The sequence below is a fragment of the Ammospiza caudacuta genome, chromosome 28 (assembly GCF_027887145.1).
Source record: "Ammospiza caudacuta isolate bAmmCau1 chromosome 28, bAmmCau1.pri, whole genome shotgun sequence".
Classification (NCBI taxonomy): Eukaryota; Metazoa; Chordata; class Aves; order Passeriformes; family Passerellidae; genus Ammospiza; species Ammospiza caudacuta.
The window spans coordinates 3,771,508-3,791,888 of NC_080620.1; the positions used below are offsets into that span (position 1 = coordinate 3,771,508).

The 20,381-nt window shown below is 58.5% G+C and overlaps 2 protein-coding genes across 2 annotated transcripts; one reads left to right on the plus strand and one right to left on the minus strand.

Annotated features, from left to right (window-relative positions):
• Positions 1–14: 14 nt before the first annotated feature.
• Positions 15–16,039, minus strand: POLRMT (RNA polymerase mitochondrial). Its single transcript, XM_058820954.1, has 21 exons — positions 15,855–16,039; positions 15,474–15,569; positions 14,342–14,955; positions 13,286–13,416; positions 11,912–12,098; positions 11,357–11,506; positions 11,076–11,243; positions 10,581–10,751; positions 9,592–9,831; positions 8,237–9,016; positions 7,850–7,972; positions 6,009–6,131; positions 4,441–4,620; positions 4,259–4,345; positions 3,875–3,988; positions 3,217–3,266; positions 2,870–2,968; positions 2,261–2,333; positions 1,707–1,789; positions 1,274–1,353; positions 15–701 (listed from the first exon to the last, which is right to left on the minus strand). The coding sequence occupies exons 3-21, from the start codon at positions 14,753–14,755 to the stop codon at positions 652–654; spliced, it is 3,303 nt and encodes a 1,100-aa protein (XP_058676937.1). The 5' UTR covers positions 14,756–14,955; positions 15,474–15,569; positions 15,855–16,039; the 3' UTR covers positions 15–651.
• Positions 16,040–16,745: 706 nt separating this feature from the next.
• Positions 16,746–20,077, plus strand: FGF22 (fibroblast growth factor 22). Its single transcript, XM_058820852.1, has 3 exons — positions 16,746–17,028; positions 19,391–19,494; positions 19,707–20,077. Exons 1-3 carry the CDS (start codon positions 16,746–16,748, stop codon positions 19,899–19,901), a joined length of 582 nt encoding a protein of 193 aa, XP_058676835.1. The 3' UTR covers positions 19,902–20,077.
• The last annotated feature ends 304 nt before the right edge of the window (positions 20,078–20,381 follow it).

Below are 20,381 nucleotides of genomic sequence, written 5' to 3' on the forward strand. Positions count from 1 at the left end.
AGAACAGGGCCAGACTGGGAGGCAGCAATCCCACCTCCCCGTGCCCCTGGAAAAGATTTCAGAGGACACAGCTCCTATCTTGTATTTCAAAAAAACATTTTATTTACAATATTATACACGTTGACCCCCAAGTTAGTGATTTTCCCTGCCTGAGCCCATGAGCAGCAGCAAAACTCATCCCTGCAAAAGAGAGTGAAGAGCAGAGCTGTGCTATGAGAGTGAGGACCGTGCCCAGAGCTGGAGCAGAGCACAGAGCAGCACCTGCCCTGTGGCCAAGAGTTGCCTGCCCTGCCAAATTTGAAAACCTGCTGATGCAGAGGGAAGAAGAGGGACAGCATCCCAGGACAGGCACCAGGCCATGCTCACAGCACTGGGGTGAAGCTGAGGGGAGCCACCCTGGCTCCTGCCACCCCTTTGCCCCCAGCCCAGAGCTGCAGCCCTCTGCAGGGCTTGGTGCCCTGTCCCTGTGCTGGGACAGCAGTGACAGCAAACAGTGCAGAGCCCCTGTCCCCTTAGAGTTTGCCCCAGCACCTCAGAGTGAGGCAGGGCTGGAGGCTGCAGCTTCTTCCCCGTGAGATGTGGGACACAAGAGCATTGCAGGCCAGTGCCCACCATGGCTGCAGGTCCACAGGGCCCTGTGGGCTGCCAGGCTCAGCTGAAGAAATACGTGGAATCCATCACTTGCTTCAGGTTGAATTCACCTGAGGGGAGCAAAGGAGAGGGCAGAGAGTGATGTGGGGATGGACAAAGGGAGGGAAGTGGCTTCAGTGCACGAAGGATCCCTGCCCCTGCACTGTGCTGCCCATGGAGCCACTCCACAGAGAGGTCAGGCAGAGCCAGATGGCCTGGCAGACACAGGGCTGAGGGATTAGAAGGAGTTAAACTAATTGCCTTAATCCCATTGCATGTATATCATCTAGATCCTGGCAATTACCATGCCCAGGCCCTCGCTCCCATCTCTGAGCAAATGCTCAGGGTTGGAAACAGATGGGAGCAGAACAAGAGCAGGATGGGAAGAGCTGGGTCAGCCTGGGGGAAATCCCAGGGACGCAGGGAGGATGGCAGGGAGCACTGACAGGAATGCTACAGGGGAATGTGGACATGCTGGACTGCTCTGCCCCATGGCACTGCACTCCAGCACAGGAGAGGAACCTTGATCCAAGGAGACAGCTCTGCCTTTTTGCCTTTTAGTGGTTTTGGGGGCCACTCCATCTCATTCCCCTTGTTTCCAAAATGCTCCTGAGCTGTGCATGTTCCTGCCCCATGCTCCTACCTGTGCTGGGGACATTTGACAGCTGCTCCTTCAGTCTCTTCTGCCAGTGGGCTATGGGCTCTGTGCTGGAGTTGGATGAACTAGAAGGAAGCAAATAAACACAGGTTATCTGGAACCAGGCACACCCTCCTCTACTCCCTAATGCAGCCTCTGACAATTGGATTCAGCTCTTCCAAAACAGACCAGGCACCCCAGAGTGAGAGCAGGAGCTCAGCCCTAGCAGCCCAGGCCAGGCTTTAAGGCTGCCAAACCTTCCCCTGGTTCTTCAGCAAAAGAGTGAAGAACCCTTGGGTTTTACACAGCTGTTGAAGGTGATTTGGGTGTCAAGCAAGAAGGAAGGACAGCTTCCCCACCCAAGCAGGTGACACAATCTGTGAGCACCTGGACATGACCTCTGTGAGGTGGAAGGGAAAACCCAACAGGTCAGGAATACCTGCAGTACTTCTCCAGCATGAACTCAGACAGATCCTGCAGAATCTTCTCGCTGTGCAGAGCCACAAACTGCTGCCGACAGACCTGACCCAGGGAGACAACAGGGAGGAGCAGCTTAGCAGGTGTTTTCTCTCCTTCCAGTGACAGGTCAGAGGTGAGGGGCAGGGAGAGCAGCAGGAGTGGGAAGGGGGAACTGCCAGACAAGGGTGAAGGGAACCAGCCTGGGGAGGTGTGAAGCACAGGTCGACCCTCATTAGCACAAAAGGCCTTGGGAAGGACCCAGGGCAGGGCAGGGGCACTGGCTGCCAGAATCTGTGGATTCTGGGCTGTTTACTCCCTGTTTCCACAGATTCTCCCACACACTCCCTGCAGAGCGGGAGGAGAACGGGTATCATGAAATCAGCTGTGACCGCCAGCAAACATCCCAGGCTCACCTCACCTCAGGGTGAATCAATCAGCCTATGGAGCAAAGCCCAGGGGAGGCGAGGCCTGGCGTGGGCACAGAGCACAGATCAGCAAGATTTGCTCCCAGGGGAGCCAGGAGGACACTTTTACCTGGTTCATGACATCCACGGTGAGCGCGTGAGTCCAGTAGCAGTCGTGGACTGAGACGAAGGTCAGGCCCTTCCTGGGAGGGGGCAGAGGAGCCATGAAGCAGAGCTGGGACCCCTCTGTGTGACCCCAATCAAGAGGGGGACCCCCTGCACAGCAGCTTTTCAGAGGGAGTTCCCAATCCCAGGATCTCCCTGTCCTTGTCCTGCGGCCTCCTTTCCTTCTCTGCCAGGAGCCCCAAATTCCCACCCACCAGGGATTCCTCAGTCCCATGTGATGTTTTGCCCCAGAAATTCTCTTCCAGGAGAGTCCATGGCAGAGGAGCCATGAAGCAGAGCTGAGACCCCTCTGTGTGATGGACCCACCCCATGTAGAACCTCTGGCTGGAACAGGAGAATCCCCACACAAGAGGGAGACTCCCTGCACAGCAGCTTTTCAGAGGGAGTTCCCAATCCCAGGATCTCCCTGTCCTGCTGCCTCCTTTCCTTCTCTGCCAGGAGCCCCAAATTCCCACCCACCATGGACTCCTCAGTCCCATGTGATGCTTTGCCCCAGAAATTCTCTGCCAGGAGAGTCCTGAGCCAGGTGAGAGCCCAGCTGCCCACTCCCTACCTGAGGCAGTGCAGTGCTGTGAGCATCATGTGTGTGGAGTCCAGAGAGTGGATGAAGTTGGGGGGAAAGGCATTCTTCTGCTTCACAGTGTCAGGTTTCCTGCAGGACAAAGCAGGGCACAGAGGAGCTGGGGCATTTCAGGGCCAGAGATGACAGCACTGGCACAGAGATGGTGACACCCAGCCTGGGGGTGAGGGGGCTGCCCTGAAGAGCCCCAAGCCCTGCTGCTCTGTCCTTCTGCAGCTCAGGAGCCATAACAGGAGCTCTGGCACTCTTTGAGAGCTTCCCTGATAGGAAAGCTTTATCCCCAGAGCACAGGCTGGTGCAGGCCATGGCTTTGTACTTACTGGCTGCTGTTGGAGGTTTTCACACTCAAGCGCTGCATGCCACAATTCAGCTGTGGGGAGAGAGGGCACCAGTGTCACCCTGCTGGGCTGGGCACTGCCCCTCTCCTGTGCCTCTCCAGAGTGTCCCAGCACCACAGCAGCTCCCACTGTCCAGTGACACTTTGCCCAGCTCCCCTCCTGAGGGTTCTGGCAGGCATCTGAACCCCTTCACCCTCTCAGGGTGTATTGGCCCAGGAAGGAGCTGGGCTGGGGGGCTGTGAGTCAGCACAGCAGCACGTGGGAGGTGCCAGCACTGAGACTGAGTCACAGGAGCCCTGAGGAGGCTCTCAGAGCAGGGAACGGCCCGTGCCCCAGCTGCCTGAGTGGGATGGAGCCACAGAGCTTCCTCAGCAGCTCACCCACACACTCCAGGCTCTGCAGGGAGCCATGAGGCTAGAGGATGTGCCTGCACTCAGGGATCCTACCTGCTCTGCAGGCTCACCCACCAGCGATGCCAACCTGCCAGGCCTTAGCCCAGGCTGTGTTTTCCCTGCTCCCACCATGGCACAGGGAGGATGGGGACCATGAAACCTGCCACTGGAGCCCAGGCTGTCCTCTCCCTGCTCCCACCATAGCACAGGGAGGGTGGGGGCCATGAGTCCTGCCCCTGGACACTCACCACAGTGGACCTGGAGCGATAGTAGGGCTGGATGATGGGCAGCCCCAGAGGTGTGACCCACTCCACTGTCCGGCCTGACTGGGCGATGAGCTTGGCACTCTCTGTCAGCCAGTTCTTCAGAAAAGGAGAGGAAGGAGCTGAGTTAGTGTGGAGCTGGGAGACCCCATCCCCTCCCAGCACAGGCCACCCTCACTCCTGCCACAGAACTCCCCAGGGCTTACTGGGGGGTTTGGCACAATCCCAAACCTCTGGGCTGGGGCAGGAGGATCCTCTCTGGGCCAGGAGCCAGGAGAACCATCTCTCTCCATGGAGCATCCCCTTGTCTATGCATAAATGGACCAGGGAAGGAGAAAAAGTGGAAATAAAGGGCAACAGGCTCCCTACCTGGATATCTCGAGTTGCTGAGAACATCTCCTTGATGCTGTTGAACACCTGCTTCACCAGATAATGAGATGCTTCCCACAAATACTCCTGGCATAGATCAGAGAGCCATGGGTCATACAAAGGGACAGCCAAAAAGAGGAAAGTGACAGGACCCAGGGAGGGGGGACACACAGGAATGGTACCTCGGGGAACTCATCGATCTCCTTGAGGCGTTTCTCGATCTGCAGGCGGCCGCCGTAGCGCGTGACCCCGTACACGACCGTCATCACCGTCTGCTTCACCACCTTGCGGCTGATGAAGCCCTGCAGCACCTGGGCAATCTTCAAACCCCTCTCAGCATCCTTCTTCCGAAACTCCTCCACCTGAGAGAGTGCCTCTAGTCAGGGCTGGCATGAGCCACGCTGGCTGCAGGCCTGTAGGACCCTCCCAGCTGGGCACCGCCTGGCTCAAGCTGCCATCAGGATCCCTGCAGCCCATTTTCCCCACCCTGGAGAACAGAAGGCACCAGCTGAAGGAATCCAGTGCCTGCAGAGCCTTCCCTGCCGCTTTAGAACTTCTTCTGAAACTCCTCCACCTGAGCAGAGTGCCTCTAGTCAGGGCTGGCATGAGCCACGCTGGCTGGAGCCCCCTCTGTGGTTGGGGACCTTCTCAGCTGGGCACTGCCTGGCTCAAGCTCCCATCAGGATCCATCCCTGCTGCCTTGGAACTTCTTCTGAAACTCTTCCACCTGAGCAGAGTGCCTCTAGTCAGGGCTGGCATGAGCCACACTGGCTGCAGGCCTGTAGGACCCTCCCAGCTGGGCACTGCCTGCCCTCAGGATCCCTGCAGCCCATTTTCCCCACTCTGGATAACAGAAAGCAGCTCCTGAAGGGATCCAGCATGGATAACAGTGCCTGCAGAGCCTTCCCTGCTGCTTTAGAACTTCTTCTGAAACTCCTCCACCTGGCTCAGAGTGCCTCTGAGTCAGGGCTGGCATGAGCCATGCTGGCTGGAGCCCCCTCTGTGGTTGGGGACCTTCTCAGCTGGGCACTGCCTGGCTCAAGCTCCCATCAGGATCCCTTCAGCCCATTTTCACCACCCTGGATAAGAGAAGGCACCTGCTGAAGGGATCCAGCATGGATAACAGTGCCTGCAGAGCATTCCCTGCAGCCTCAGCACTGTCCCTTGGTGCCAGCTGGGACAAGGACACAGCTTGACTGTGGCTCAGAGCTTTGGTTCTCCTGTCTCTGCCCCCCAGTGATAACTGAGCAAATTCTGCACCCCCATGAACTCTTCCTGCTCTCTGGAGAAAACCTGCTGAGACCCAATGGGAGATGCAAGGTCCAATGCCACCTGAATGAGCCTCTCAGCACTCTCCCAGTGGCAAATTTCACATCACATCTTGCAAAGAAACCAAAGACTTTGTAGCAGGACCAAGGCTGAATCTCTACCCACTCCTTCCAACTCAGCTCAAGGAAGAAAAATCTCACAACCCATGGGCCAGCCAGCTGTAACCAAGAGATGAGGAGCATTCCTTGCTCTCTTCCACCTCTTCAGCCTAGTTCTCCCAGGCTTCATTCAGGACTAGTGAGGACAGCAGAACACAGAGGGGATTTCTCCACGAGGACAGATTTCCAGTCAGATCCACTCATGCCTCCCCAGTTCTCTGCACACTCATCCCCCACCTTTCTCCTTGGGAGGTGACACCCTGTGCACACCAAGAGGAGGAGGCAGGTCCAAAAGGACCCTGTGTGTCCCCACAGAGCCTCACCTGCTGGGCCACTGCACTGTAGACATCCTGAGGGAGCCCACAGGGCACCAGGTTGACGGAGGCAGCGCCGCTGAGGTCCCGGCCGAGCGCTGCATAGTGCTGCAGCCCATTGCAGGAGCCATCCTGCAGGGAGAGCACCAGGAAACAAGGGGTTAATGCATGGACAGAGCCCTGCTCATCTGCCCCCTCCCCATGCACAGCTACCCTGGCCTCAGGTGGTTTTTATTTCCCCTCCCCACTCTTCAGAGCAGTGACCATCTCGCAGCAGTGACCATTTGCCTTCTGGACAGGTTTCCTGCCTGAGTCCATCCCCAGCTGCTGTGACCTGTGAGGTTTAAAATCAGAAACCTCACATCTCAACCTCTGTGGGTTTCCAAAGACATCAGAGCTCTGTGGAAACACTGAAAACCAGAAAATTGGGAAAACACCGAATGTATCTGGGATGCTAAAAGCAGCCCCAAGAGGCAGCAGTCAAAACAACCTCAGCAGTGGGATCAGAGGCAGGAAAAGGCAGAGATCCCCCAGGAAGCCCCAGCTGGCTCTGAAAACAGAAACCAGCTCCCACCCAGATTTCCCAAAGCTGCACCAGAGGCACAGTGAATGTCTGCCACAGCAGCTGCCCTTGCAGCCCTGCTGGAACCAAGAGCAGCCCAGGTGGGACAGACAGGACCTGAAGGATGGTGCAGGAACATCTTGGTTCTCCCCAGACTGCACTGGCAGTGATGTTTCTCAGAGATGTGCTGCTGTTCCTGTCCCCCTGTGCTCAGGATCTCCCAGACACCCCAGGGCTGTCAGGTTCCTCAAGCAGGGCCCCCTTTCTCTCCCCACTCCCTGCAGTGTGAAAAGGCAGCACCAGGACCTGATGGCTCTGTTAATTGAGCACTGATGACTCAGGCTGAACGAGACTCTGGCACCTTCCAGAAGTCCTTGCTGATGATATTTCATAAACTGCACCCTCCACACACCCCCAGCTGCTCTCTTGACCTTTTGTTGTCATCAAAATATCAGACCTGACTGTCTCATGTATATTCCAGGCAGAAAAATTGCTGCCCTCCTCACTCAGTCATGGCCACCTGATCTCCTCAAAAGAAAAAGGAGCAGCCACCCCTCACCTATGGCCACTATCAGCCTCAAAGCTGTGCAGCCAGGGGGGACAGGTGCCTTCAGGGAGCACCTGAGCAGGCACAGGGCACATTGTGACAGGCCACTGAAGGTGGGGGACAATCACCTCTGTCCCTGTGCCCTTCCTCAGAGTTCCAGACCTAACATATTGGCTCTTGCAGAGCTGCTTGGCTTCAGGCACAGAGCAGGAGTGGAGAAAGGCCTCCAAAGCACAGCTCTGAGCATTCCAGCCAGCCAGGTGTTGCCCTGCTGGGCCAACTTCCAGTCCTGATCCTGTGCCTGCAGAAGGTGACACTGGCCTGGCTCTCACCCTGCAGCAGCTGCCAGCGAGCTCCCAGCTGGGCTCTGCTCGAGCCAAGGGAAGTGAGGCAGCCCTCAGATGTTCCAGCTCAGGGATGGCTGCGGGCAGCAGCAAATCACCAGAGTTCTCATGCCAAAATGCCCCACACTGCATTTCTATTCCTAAGAAACCCAGCCACGTGGAGCAGGGATTGCAGAGCTGGAGACCTGGATGCTCCTTCCCTGCCCTGCTGAGCCTCACACAGGCTGTGAGGACCTGCCAGGCTCCTACCTGGTGAACTGGGAAGGAGGATCTGCCAGGCTCCTACCTGGTGAACTGGGAAGGAGGATCTGCCAGGCTCCTACCTGGTGAACTGGGAAGGAGGATCTGCCAGGCTCCTACCTGGTGAACTGGGAAGGAGGATCTGCCAGGCTCCTACCTGGTGAACTGGGAAGTGAGAGATGTAGGCTGCAGGGTCTGGGGACCTCGAGGCTTTGGCGATTTCCATACAGCATGCCAAGGCTTGCCAGGGCTCATCTGTGTCCATCCACCACTTCCTGCCCTGGGAATGAGAAAGGCCAGGCTGGTGGGAGCAGGCAATGCTCCTGTGCACCTCAAATCACAAGCAGGAGCCCCTGAGCACCTGGGGTACACTGGGCACAGCACCTCCCCACCATGCCTCCACTTCCCATCATGTTTTCAGACAGGAACAGGTTATTTAGGAATTTAGGTTATTTGCCTTCTCCCTTTTTACCTCTCAAAAATCTTTCCTAATGTTTTTGTTACAAAATCCATTCTGATTTCCATTTTATTTTACTTCACGTACTGTGAGCGGGTGGTCAGCCGAGTCCAGGATGTCCTCCATGATTTCATTGGCATACTCCAGCCTCTCCTGCAAGGCATTCTTCTTCTTCAGCCCTGTCAGGTTGATGAGGTGGATCTTCAGCCAGTCAAGTCCCTTGGGGCCCAGTGGCCTCCCCTCTGCAAACAGCAGGATGGCCCTGGTGACATCGTTCCCCAGGTGGTTGAAATAGGGTGGGCATGGGTAAGTCCTGCCACGGAAATCCATGTTGTGAGGGAACCAGAACACCTTGTCCCTGACATAGTTGGCAATGGAGAGCTTGTAGAGAGCATCCATGCGCAGGCTGTGCATCTCTGCAGCCTTCTTCTTGCACAGGAACACCTCGTGCTTGAAGGATTTGCTCCAGGTGGAGGAATTGCCAGGAGGAGTGGGAGGCTTGGGAGCCTCGGAGAGGGGTGGTGGGATGTCCAGCTTCTCATCCCCTTTGTCATTGAAGATGGAGATGATGATATCCAGCACTGGCTGGTTGATCTTCCAGGCACAGTTGCCCAGCTGGTTGAGGGCATCCAGCACGGGGTGCAGGTTCACCAGGGGACACTGCTCCAGCAGCAGCTGGTGGTGGGTGGTGTCATCCATGAAACGCATCAGTTTGGTGTCATTGAGCACAAAGGCACCAAAAGTGGGGGAGGTCCAGGGCACAGGGGGGCACAGCATGGGCATGGCAGAGGAGTTGAAGGTCAGCGTGGTCTCTGCAGCGTTTGACACGAGCTGGGAGAAGATGGGATGGGGCCTTATCAGCCCGACCTGGAGAGGAGGATCAGCAGCAGAGGGTTAGGGCTGGAGTGTGGGAGAGCCTGTGGTCAGTCAGACATCCCACAAGGATCATGCCAAGTAAGGTTAAACCCTTCTCACCTGCTGAGGAGAGGTAAAATCAGCAAGAACTGCTAACTCTGGTATCTGAGTATAAAACCTCAGTCTCCTTACTTTCAAAGGACAATGGACAAGTAATCCAGTGGTCTTAGGAGCCACTCATCTTGGTGCAAGTCCAAGTGAAAGTAATGAACCTCTCACCAGTCCTAAACACATTCATACTCTTAACCCTAGTAACCCTCTCCACCCCCATCCTATTTCCACTTCTATCCAACAACCTCAAGAACACAATTACAAACACAGTCAAAACTTCCTTCATATCAGCCTAATCCCAATAACAATCTAATTCCACTCTGGAACAGAAAGCCTCACCTCCTTCTGAGAATGAAGAATCAAGGGCTCCTAAAGCATCCCTGAGCAGGAATGGCAGCAAGGACACAAAAAGCCTTGCAAGGATCTGATTTTGAGAAAGGGGGACCCTGCACAGGAGCCCCCAGGATGAGGCTCACCTGCCAGTTACTGTAGAAGGAGTAGACGTGGTAGAGGACAGGGATAGGCTTGGACTCCAGGCGACGATTGAGGATGTTCCTGGGCACCTTCACAGCCTTCACCAGGAGCTCCAGCATGTGCATGCCCAGGCGCATGAGGAGCACACAGGGCCACGTGCAGGACTTCAGGTTGAGGGAAGGCCCAAAGCCTGCTTCTGCCACCAGCTTCTCCCAGTATTCCCGTGGCAAGTACTGCTTAGGCTGGGAGAAAATACAGTCAGCTGGAGTGGATCAATCTACCTGAGATATGGCCCTGAGAAGGAATCTCCTATCTTTGTGTCCCCAAAGGTCCTTCCTGATAGAGGTAGGAAGGCTGAGGAGGCTGTGTCACAGACACCTTTTATGAAAAATCCTTTCCTTAGGATTTTTTCTCCTGAGAAGCTGGGAGGCCTCAGGAACAAAATGTAAACATTGATTATCTGCTGCTGTGGAATGCAGCAGGTGGATCTGTGATTGGTCTCATGTGGTTGTTTCTAATTAATGGCCAATTACAGTCAGCTGGCTTGGACTCTGTCCGAGACACAAGCCTTTGTTATTAATTATTTCTTTTTCTATTCTTAGCTAGCCTTCTGATGAAATCCTTTCTTTTAGTATAGTTTTAATATAATATAAATAATAAAATAATAAATCGAGCCTTCTGAAACATGGAGTCAACATTCTCGTCTCTTCCCTCATGCTAAGACCCCTGTGAACACTGTCACAAGGGTGGGCTGAGCCTAACAGTGAGAATGGGAACAGTGGCACTGCACCACAGCCCAGTGCTGACACCCTGTCCCCACATCATCCTGCCCAGACTGCAGCCCTGCCTGCCCCTATGAGCACCCAGCTCTGAGAACAACCTGCTCACCTACCCAGAGCAGCAGGCTTGGCCCCTTCTCCCCTCTTGTCCTCTCCTGCCCTGCAAAGCCCAGAGCTTTCCTGCATGGACTCCTGGCCCCAAGGGCTCCTACCTGGCTGTCCTTTGCCAGCAGCTGGATGTAGCTCTCATAGATCTGCTGCACCTTCTCCAGCTGGCCACTGCGCAGCTTCCTCTGGATGATGTACCTGTCATAGACCTTGGAGCCCAGCTCCCTGGCCAGCACTGCCAGGGACTCACCTTGTGGAGACAGGTCATTGAGGATCTGGGAAAGGGAAAGGCAAAAAGGGTTTAGGAAGGAGGAACAGAGAGATACAGCAGAAAGAGCAGGAGTTAAAGCTGCTGTGCAGGGAGCACAGAAAGATGCTGATTTCCATGATACTGAACAGATGGTGAGGAAGGAAAAAAAAACCAGGACAGAGCATGGATTTCTCTGGCTGCTCTGCAAAAGGAGCAGACAGCCTGAAGTTAATAACCTCATGAACCTCTCAGGAAATCCCAATTCTGCTCAAGTGGGACATTAGTGCTCTGTGACACCCCCATGCTGATAGTCCAGCCCCACTCCTGGGAGGGTAGGGCAGGCTCCTACCTGCAGCATGATGTCCACATACTCCTCATCTGGCAGCAGACACAGGTAGGGGTAGAGGACGTTGTACTTGGACATCCTCTTGGGCCTGGCCATGCTGCGCTTGGAGCTCTGCAGGGCCTGCAGGATGGCATCGCGCCACTGCGAGCGCAGCGTGCCCAGCAGCTCACGCTGCAGGAAAAGGAAGGAAGAGAGCTGGTCAGCATGAGCAGCCTGGTCTCTACCTCATGGAGCCCCAGCTCTCACCCACAGGTCCTGAGGGCTGTCCCAAACCCAAACTTTACCGCTTTGATGGCCTGTGGGGTCAGGGGCTTGGCTGCCTCCACGGACTCGATGGTCACGGTGTTCTTCAGCTCCATGTCCAGCTGCTGCTGGAAGCACTCCTGCAGCTCCTGCACGGAGAAATCCAGCTTGGGGTACGCCCCCATCGTCTCCTGCAATGGGAGAGAGGCAGTCAGTGCCAAAACTGGGAGGAGAAGCCATGCTCATTCTCCAGCTTCCCTGCAAGAGGAACCATTGTGGTACAATTCTGGGTTGAAAGCACCTCGCTGGGATCTCTGGGCCCAGAGGTCTCTCACACACAAATCCCAGAGGCTGCTCTGCTCCTTGTGTTATGCACCTCTGCAAGCACCCCCTCCCACGCATGGAGGCCATCTCCAGCCCCCTGCAAACCCTCTGCTTTGCTGTTCCTCTTAGTTATTAATATTAGTAATGTCATCCATTCAATGTTTTCTGCGGGTTATTGGGCACAGATCAGGTTAAAAGGTTTTTTCTTTCTAGCCCTCCCCTGGGCTGTACCTAAGAACACCTTCAACACCTCCCTGAGCGCTGTGGCTTACTCTGGAATAGAAGTCCTGGAGCAGAGAAGACTTGCTGATCTTGGGGCTGGGTGGAGGAGGCAGCTGGTAGTTGGGCTGGACAGTCCTGATGGCAAACAGCACCTTCTCCTTCTCATCTTCCTCAAACAGGCACTTTTGGAAGAGCTCATCCACATGGAAGCCACTGCTGTTCAGCTGCTGCAGGTATCTGAGGAGGGGCAGACAGGACAGGCTGGATCTTCCCCAGGGGCCTGAGCATGTTGTACAGGAGCTGCCTCAGCACAGCCTGTCCCACAAGGTCACCAGCAGCCTCAGGTTACAGGGATCAGGTGTCCATCCCTCAGCCTGCACTGCTGCAGAGCTTCCTGGGCAGGGAGGCCTCTGCAGCTGCCCACAGGCAGCCCCGCAGCCTGTGCTGCCCTGCCACAGCTCCACACGTCCAGCACAGCCCCCTCAGAGGCAGCTGACTGGAGATATTCCCTGAAGGCATCTAGAATGTGTCAGCAGCCAGAGGACAGAGAGCAGTGATACATCCCTGAGGTTCACACGAGTGCATCAGAAGCTTTCTCCATCCTCTGAGAGGAGCTGGCTGTGCCTCCAGCCTCAGGCACTGCCCCTAGGCCCAGCCTGTGGGATCTTCCAGGGCCCTTTGAGCTGCTCCCTTTAGCACTGACACTTTCCCATCCATGAAATCTACCATCTACAACCTTGCTATCTTTAGCACTGACACTTTCCTGTCCATGAAATCTACCATCTACAACCTTGCTACCTTTAGCACTGACACTTTCCCATCCATGAAATCTACCATCTACAACCTTGCTACATTTAGCACTGACACTTTCCTGTCCATGAAATCTACCATCTACAACCTTGCTATCTTTAGCACTGACACTTTCCTGTCCATTATTCTCTATAAAATCTACCTGAATCTCCTGACCAAGCTCCTCTGGAGAGCTCTGCAGAGCTCTGCAGGAACCAGCTGTGTGACTGAGCCCACCAAAATGGGCAAACCCCACAGAAGGGCCATAAAAACAAACAGAGGAGCCATAAAATAAAGCAAGGAGCCAAGCCATTCCCACCAGGCAGCAACTGAGGGAGCAGAAGTGAGATGCCTGGGATGGCTGTGGAACCAAGGAATCCCTGACTGGAGAGGGCCTCTCCCAGCCCAGCTCTGGGGGAAACAGTGCCTGTTCACACCTTCCACATCTCCTCTCCCTGCACAATCTCACACAAACTCCCCAGCAGTGGGGGTGGCAGGGAATGTGCTCCACCCACCCCAAAATCTGGCCATGGGAAGTGGCTCAGAGCATCCAGGTGGGCACACAGAGGGGACAGCTCTTCCTGACCCCAACCCAGTGCATCTGCCAGCATGTGGAGCTCCTGTCCAGGTGTTACCTCAGGACAGCTTTGGCAGGTGACGGGGTCCGTCCTGCACACTCCAGGGCCGTGGCGTAGGAGTCCAGGTTGGGCTGGAGACCTGCAGCCTCCAGGATGGAAAACAATCGGTCCAGGCGGTTCAAACAGCCCTGCAGGAGAGAGGGGAAGGAAAATGGGGTCACTGAGAAGGAAAAGGGGGCTGGGGTCACTGGGAAGGGAAGGGAAGGGAAGGGAAGGGAAGGGAAGGGAAGGGAAGGGAAGGGAAGGGAAGGGAAGGGAAGGGAAGGGAAGGGAAGGGAAGGGAAGGGAAGGGAAGGGAAGGGAAGGGAAGGGAGTCACTGAGAAGGGAAGGAGTGAGAAGGGGAGAAGGCTGTGCACACCAAGAAGGGAAGGGGACCGTGGACATTGAGAAAAGAAAGGAGGCTGGGGTCACTGAGAAAGGAAGGAGTGAGAAGGGAAAGGGGCTGTGGACACTGAGAAGGGGGTTGTGCACACTGAGAAAGGAAGGAGGCTGTGGACATGGAGAAAGGAAAGGAAGCTGGGGTCACTGAGAAGGGAAGGGGGCTGTGGACACTGAAAAAGGAAGGAGTGAGAAGGGAAAGGGGCTGTAGACATTGAGAAAGGAAGGAGGCTGTGGACATGGAGAAAGGAAAAGAGGCTGTGGACATGGAGAAAGGAAAGGAGGCTGTGGACACTAAGGGAAGGAGGCTGTGGACATTGGGAAGAAGGCTGTGCACACTGAGAAAGGAAAGGAGGCCATGCAGTCACTGAGAAGGGAAAGGGGCTGTGGACACTGTAGCCAGTGGGAAAGGAGGCTGAGCACACTGACACAAACACCCCCAAAATCACAGCTCCACACCCCTCTACTTTTCAGATTTAGTCAGATCTAACCTACCCTTTCCCCACTCCTCTCAAAGCCACCTCACAGGGATCTGTGGCCTCATGCCAGCCCAGTCCCCCTTGCCAGCAGCCCTGCTTGGACACTTGCTGCAGTGCCCAGCACAGATGAAAGCAGCTGGAGGCTGTTCCTCACGAGCCAGCCCCTCTCCCACCCGGAGCAGCAGGCTTTGGTACCTTCCTGGCCCAGATGCGCATGACGATGTTGAAGGCACCCACATCCATCACCTTCTTCTTCACGGGGGAGCTGTGGCACAGCAGGAGGTACCTCTCAGCCTCCTCTGCCTGCTGCAGGAACAGGAAGCACTCCAGGTTGGCCTGGATGGTCTGCTGCAGCACCTGCTGGTTGCTCGTGTCCTTTGGCATCTTCTGAGGCCTCTTCAGCTCTGCAGCTCCCTTCACCTCCACCACCCTGGGCTTGTTGTGGGGGCTGCCAGAGCTCTGGGTCCAGGCAGGGGCTGCTTTTGTCTTTGGGACCTTTGGGCTCTTCATGGTTTTTGTTGTGGGTGTGGCCTCTCCCTTGGCCTCCAGAGCCAGCTGGGAGGCAGCACTGCCCAACTCCTGCTTCACCTTTGGCTGCTGGCTGTACATCTCCTTCTGCAGCTTTTTGGCCCAGGTGCTGGACTGAGCCAGGCCATCACCCTGTGCCCTGGGAATGGGCTGCTTCTCCTTGGGGCCAGGGACCACAGCCTCCTGGAACTTGTCATTGTCCAGTGCAGCCACTTCCACTTTGCTGACTGTCACCTCTGGGACGCTACTGCCCTGCAGCTGCTTGGCTCGAGCCTTCAGCACTAGTGGGAAACAGAGAGGTGATGGGAGACAGGGCACAGCAAAAATCTCTGTCCTGTCCTCACCCTGGAAGTACCAGCATCGTGCTCAAACAAAAGGGTTCACACAAGAACTTCATCTCTTCTTGGCTCCAAAACAGAGACACCAACCTCTGTCTCTCTGAGATCTACCTGCACACCAGGAACCCACCTCAGCACCCCTGGAATGCACCCCAGGATCCTTGGAACCCATTCCAGCATCCCAGGAACCCACCCCATCCCAGAACCCCATCCTAGGAACCCACCCCAGCATCCCAAGAACCCACTCCAGCATCCCTGGAACCCACCCCAGCATCCCTGAACCCACCCCAGCATCCCTGGAGCCCACCCCAGCACTCCAACCCAGCACCCAGGAGCCCACCCCAGCATCCAGAAACCCACCCCAGCACCCCTGGAACCCAGCAGTGTTACTGCCAGGGAAAAAGCAACAGCCCAGGCTGCTCTGCCTGCTGTCTGCTCACTGCATCTCTCCCAGCACTCACCTTCCAGCAGCTCTGTCCTCTCACAGGGGACATTTCTGTTCGCCTTCTCCTTGGTGCTGGCAGAGGAGTAGCTCCTGAAGATTCTCCATGGAATCCCTGCCATGAGGAACGCAGAGGTGTGGGGGGTCAGAGGGAGCTCCACACCCTCAAACACTCAATGTCCCCCACTCTGCCCCATGGCCCCAGCATGGACAGGGTGAGTGAGGGATGTTCCTCAGCTCAGCTGCTCCAGCAGCAGCACAGGAGGGACAGGGACACCCCTCACCCTCACGAACCAGAGGCTCGGAAGGAACACGACCCCAGGGACACCACAAACCCCAGCGCTGTCAATGGGGTGGCAGCACCCCGAGACCCCCAGAGCATGTGGGTGCTATCCCATACCTGGGACACGACCCAGAGCTCCCGAAAGAGCAACAACATCCCAGCACTTCCACAGCCTCCACTCTACCCCTGGGGTGCTCACGACTCAGAAAGCGCCCCCCATGTTCCAGGTGTATCCCACAGAACGCTCGGCACCGTGGGGCGTCCCGGCCCAGCTCCGTCCGCACACTCCGCCCGTGTCCCGCTCTCCTGGTGTCCCCGCCGGTCCCCCCACGCCCCTCGGAGCCCCGGTGTCCCCCCGGTCCCCGTTCTCGCTCACCGGGCCCCCTCAGCCCGCCCGGGCCCCTCAGCACCGCCCGCAGCCTCAGCAGCGACATCCCCGGGCCACGCGCGCCGCGCGCCCCCGCGCATGCGCCGCGCCGCCGCGGGGCACGCCGGGAGCGCGAGTCCCTCCGCGCAGGACTACAACTCCCATGGTGCAGCGCGGCCGCGCTCTGCGCCCCCTGGCGGCCGCGGCGGCCCCGACGGGGTGGGACGGGAGGAGCGCGGAGCCCAGGACGCGGCGGAGGCTCCGGGAGGTGGCGGAGCCGGGGAAAACGGTGGAGCCCGGCTGACCCGCGCCTCTCCGGCCCGAGCTCGGCGTATCTCAGGTGAGGCTACAGATGGACGTCACCCTCCGCAGGTGGCCCGCGCCCTCCGCCTCTCCCCGCGGCTCTCGTCCCGAGCCCGCCCATCGCGGCAGACGGCGGATACCGGACTGTGCTGTCCCCGCGGTGGTGGGCGAGTGACCGCGGGCAGTAAGTGACCCGGGACAGCCGTCGGGGCCCCGATTTATGAATGGGAGGCACCGCCCCGGTCCCCGCCCCGCCCATTCGCCGCCACCGCCCCGCCCCGGCCGCCCATCCCGGCCGCTCGCGCCGTCGGGGCCGGTCGCCGGTCGCCGCCGTGGCCATGGCCCATGGCCCGTCGCCCGCCTGTCGCCCGCCGCCCGCTGCCATGAGGCGCGGGGGCCCCGCCGCCATCGCCGCCTGCCTGGCCGGGGCTCTCGCCGTGCTGGCGGGGCCGGGACCGGGAGCGGGCAGTGCCACCGGGACCGGCCGGCGGCCGCCCCGCAGCTACGGGCACCTGGAGGGCGACGTGCGCTGGCGGCGGCTTTTCTCCGCCACCCGCTTCTTCCTGCGCATCGACGGCGGCGGCGGCGTGGAGGGAACGCGCTGGAGGGAGCGGCCGGGCAGTGAGTGCGGACGGGACCGGGAACGGGAACCGGGGAGAGCCGGGATCGGGGGCCGCCCCCCGCCCACGGCGGGCGAGAGCGCGATCCCGCCGGTGTTGGGGCTGCGGCGGAGGCGCCTCGGGTCGGTGACGGGACCCTCCATGCCCTGCCCGGGGAGAGCCCGCGGCTCTTCCCTCTGGGGAAATCTCAGTGCCCGCTCCTCCGGGAGCGCCAGAGCGGCGGGTCCCCGCTGTCCCCGCTGTCCCCCGGCGCTCCGGGAGCGCCACCGGCACCGGCTGCCCCCGTCACTGCCCTGTAGGAGCCGTCAGAGGGGCACGGGCACCGGCGGGCACTGCCCGGGCACCCGGCGGTGCTTTCCCAGCGGCTGGGGGCTTCCAGGGGGTCTTTCGGGGGCCCTTTGTCCCATCTTGTCCTGCCGGTTCACGATGTCCCCCTGCCCTGCATTCCCCATGGGCTGGAGGATCTGATCGTTCCCCCATTAACACACTGCGGGGGATGAAGGCTGAGGAGGAGGAGGAGGGGGGATGCAGGAAGCTTTGCGGTGATGCTGGTCCCAGAATGGGGCATCTGTCCGATGTGGGACAGCAGAACATCCCTGTCAGAGCAGGTTGGGACTCGAGACAGCAGGGTGGGCAGAGGGACAGAGTCCTCAAGGACGTGGCAGGGCTGCAAATGCCCAGGTATCCCATCGGGGTGCAGGGTCTGAGCTCCTGGGACACGGATGGGGGCAGCAGGCTGGCAGCACAGCAGCTGGACAAGGAGGGGGACCTTGGAAAAGATGTCCTGACAGGGTGTGGGGGTTTGGGGCAGGAGGGCTGCAGCACCCCCAGCCCATGTCCTGCTCCAGCACAGCCCCAGGACACGGCAGCCCAGCCCAGCCCAGCCCAGGGAACCCTCCTGCGGTGTCGGAGGCTGTCGGGAGTCCCGAGCAGGCACAGTGCCAGCACAAAGCACCCCAACACGTTCCCTCCATGGTGTGGCCATGGGAGCTGGCAGGCAGAGCAGCTCCGGGCTGTACACGAGGCTCACTCTGCTTATCTGCGAGCGCCTGGGCTGGGCTCTGCTCCACAGCCCTCGCAGAAGCTGCTGGACCAGCCCCACTGGCAGCTCTGGGGTGGCAGGGGATCTTCAGGGACTCCCCCACCTCAAGCTCTGCATCTGCCCCATCCTCCTTGAGACCCCTTTGGGGCTGAGTGAGACTGGGAGCACTGGGAGCTGGCTCTGGCCAGGTACTGGGCAGGCACCTGCAAACAAAGGGCGGCAGAGCGCTGGCAACAGAAGGGGGTTATTTTTAGAAAAGCACAAGTCCTTATAAATAGCAGCAGCTTCACACAGTGATCAAGTGGGATGGATTCACAGACATTCAGTCAGTGCCCGGTCAGTTCTTCCCGTGGCAGCAGGCCTGCAAATCCCGGGGGAGCCGAACGCTGCCCCGGTGCTGTATCCACCCCGCCCACTCCCAGCCTCCCGCAGGCAGGTGATGCCCAGGGAATGCCAACGATGCCAGGAGATTGATGAGAACCCCTTGCCCAGGGGCTGCAGGGTGCCCTCCCACCCTGTCCAGCCCTGCAGTGGTGCCCAGTGGCCGATCCTGCTGCGGCTCCAGCGCTTTCTGCTGCCCTGCCCACATCGCCGGACATTCCTTCTCCCCTTCCCTCCGTGCCTGGCGGGCAGCGGCGCTCGGGGCCGGCCGGCGTGAGGCAGTGCAGGAATCCAGAGGCCCCGATGATGCTCTGGGTGTTTCCCCGTGCCAGAGCCGCTGGTCTGACCGCATGCCTTTCCCATTAGCGGCCGAGCCGGAGCTCGGCGGTCGAGGCACACACACGCCAGCCCAGCTGTGGCTTCACAGCCGCCCCCTGGGCTCATCCTCAGTGCTCACAGCGCTGGGAATGGGGCTGCTCGTCCTCACTTTCCACCAGGAAATTTGGCATCCATGGACAGCACTGTCCTGGCTTATTCCTGCCCCACGGAGCTCTGCTGTGTGCCTTTGTCCACCATAACAGGATGAGTGCTGTCGCTGCCACCCCCATGCCCACTTGGCCCTGCGGGAGGCGGGTCAGGGCCCCGGGGCACCGCGGGCACCGCGCTGGGGATGGATGAACGGGCAGAGCTGCCAGGGAGGGCAGGACACACACGAGGTTGTGCTTGGCATCGATCCCGCTTCTGGGAAGTGGCTGGACCCTGGGGAGGAGAGGAGTAAAGATCAAACCTTGCTTGGATCAGAGGTTCCTCCTCCCGCTCCCAGCTTGGGCTGCAGCAACTCCCTCCCTCTAGAAGGAGGACACTGTGCCCACAGAGCCAGCAGGGGCAGGGAAGGTCGCCTGTCCCTCCCTGGCTCACGCCGCGCTTCCCTGGCCCGCAGGCATCGTTGAGATCCGGTCGGTTCGTGTCGGCGTCGTGGCCATCCGGGCGGTGCACACCGGCTTCTACCTGGCCATGAACAAGCGCGGGAGGCTCTACGGGTCGGTAGGTCGGACGCTGCCTCCTGGCAGGGACTGCTCCAGAGTCACAGGCTCAGGGCAGGCTCGCAACAGGCTCCTGCTTTCCTTCACCTGCACCCACTGCAGCCCCTCTGTCCCCACGGAGGAGCCAGGGTCCTGCCCTGCCTCACTCTTGGGGTGCGAGGGGCTCCAGCTGAGCAGAGCCACCCCTCCTCACCCCCTTCCCTCTCCTGCCAGAAGGAGTTCAGCCCCAACTGCAAGTTCACGGAGCGCATCGAGGAGAACGGCTACAACACGTACGCGTCGCTGCGCTGGCGGCACCGCGGCCGCCCCATGTTCCTGTCGCTCAACAGCAAGGGCCGGCCACAGAGAGGGGGCAGGACAAGCCGGCAGCACCTCTCCACACACTTCCTCCCCATGCTCGTCAGCTGAACGCCGTGGGCAGCTCCAGACGGTCCTGTAGGAAGAAAGAAAAAAAAAAAAAAAAAACAAACAAAAATGTTATTTTATTTATGTACATATCTATTTTTTTGCTATTTATTGCTTTATTTTTAACGCACGGCAGAGGGATGTGGAAGGTAGGTGCTCCAGGCTCAGCCGTGCCGGGCTGTGGTTCTCCCAGTGTTCCCAAATTTGCCCTAAACCAGGACAGCCTGGCACAGGGCTGGTGTGGGGAACACGACTGGAGCAGGGGCCAGAATCTGCTTATGGTATCTCTGCAGGGCTGGGATGTACCAGCAGGTTGTCTGTGTCCGAGCTTCCGTGGCAATTAAAGCTGTGTTCGTGGTATGGAACAGGAGCAGGTCTTGGAGCTTTGATGGTGAACTTGGCTTGGGATGGGAGGGATTGGCTCCCGTGTGGTTGTGGCTGCAGCCACCAGTGTCACTGCTGCCACCGGCAGGGAGCCCAGCT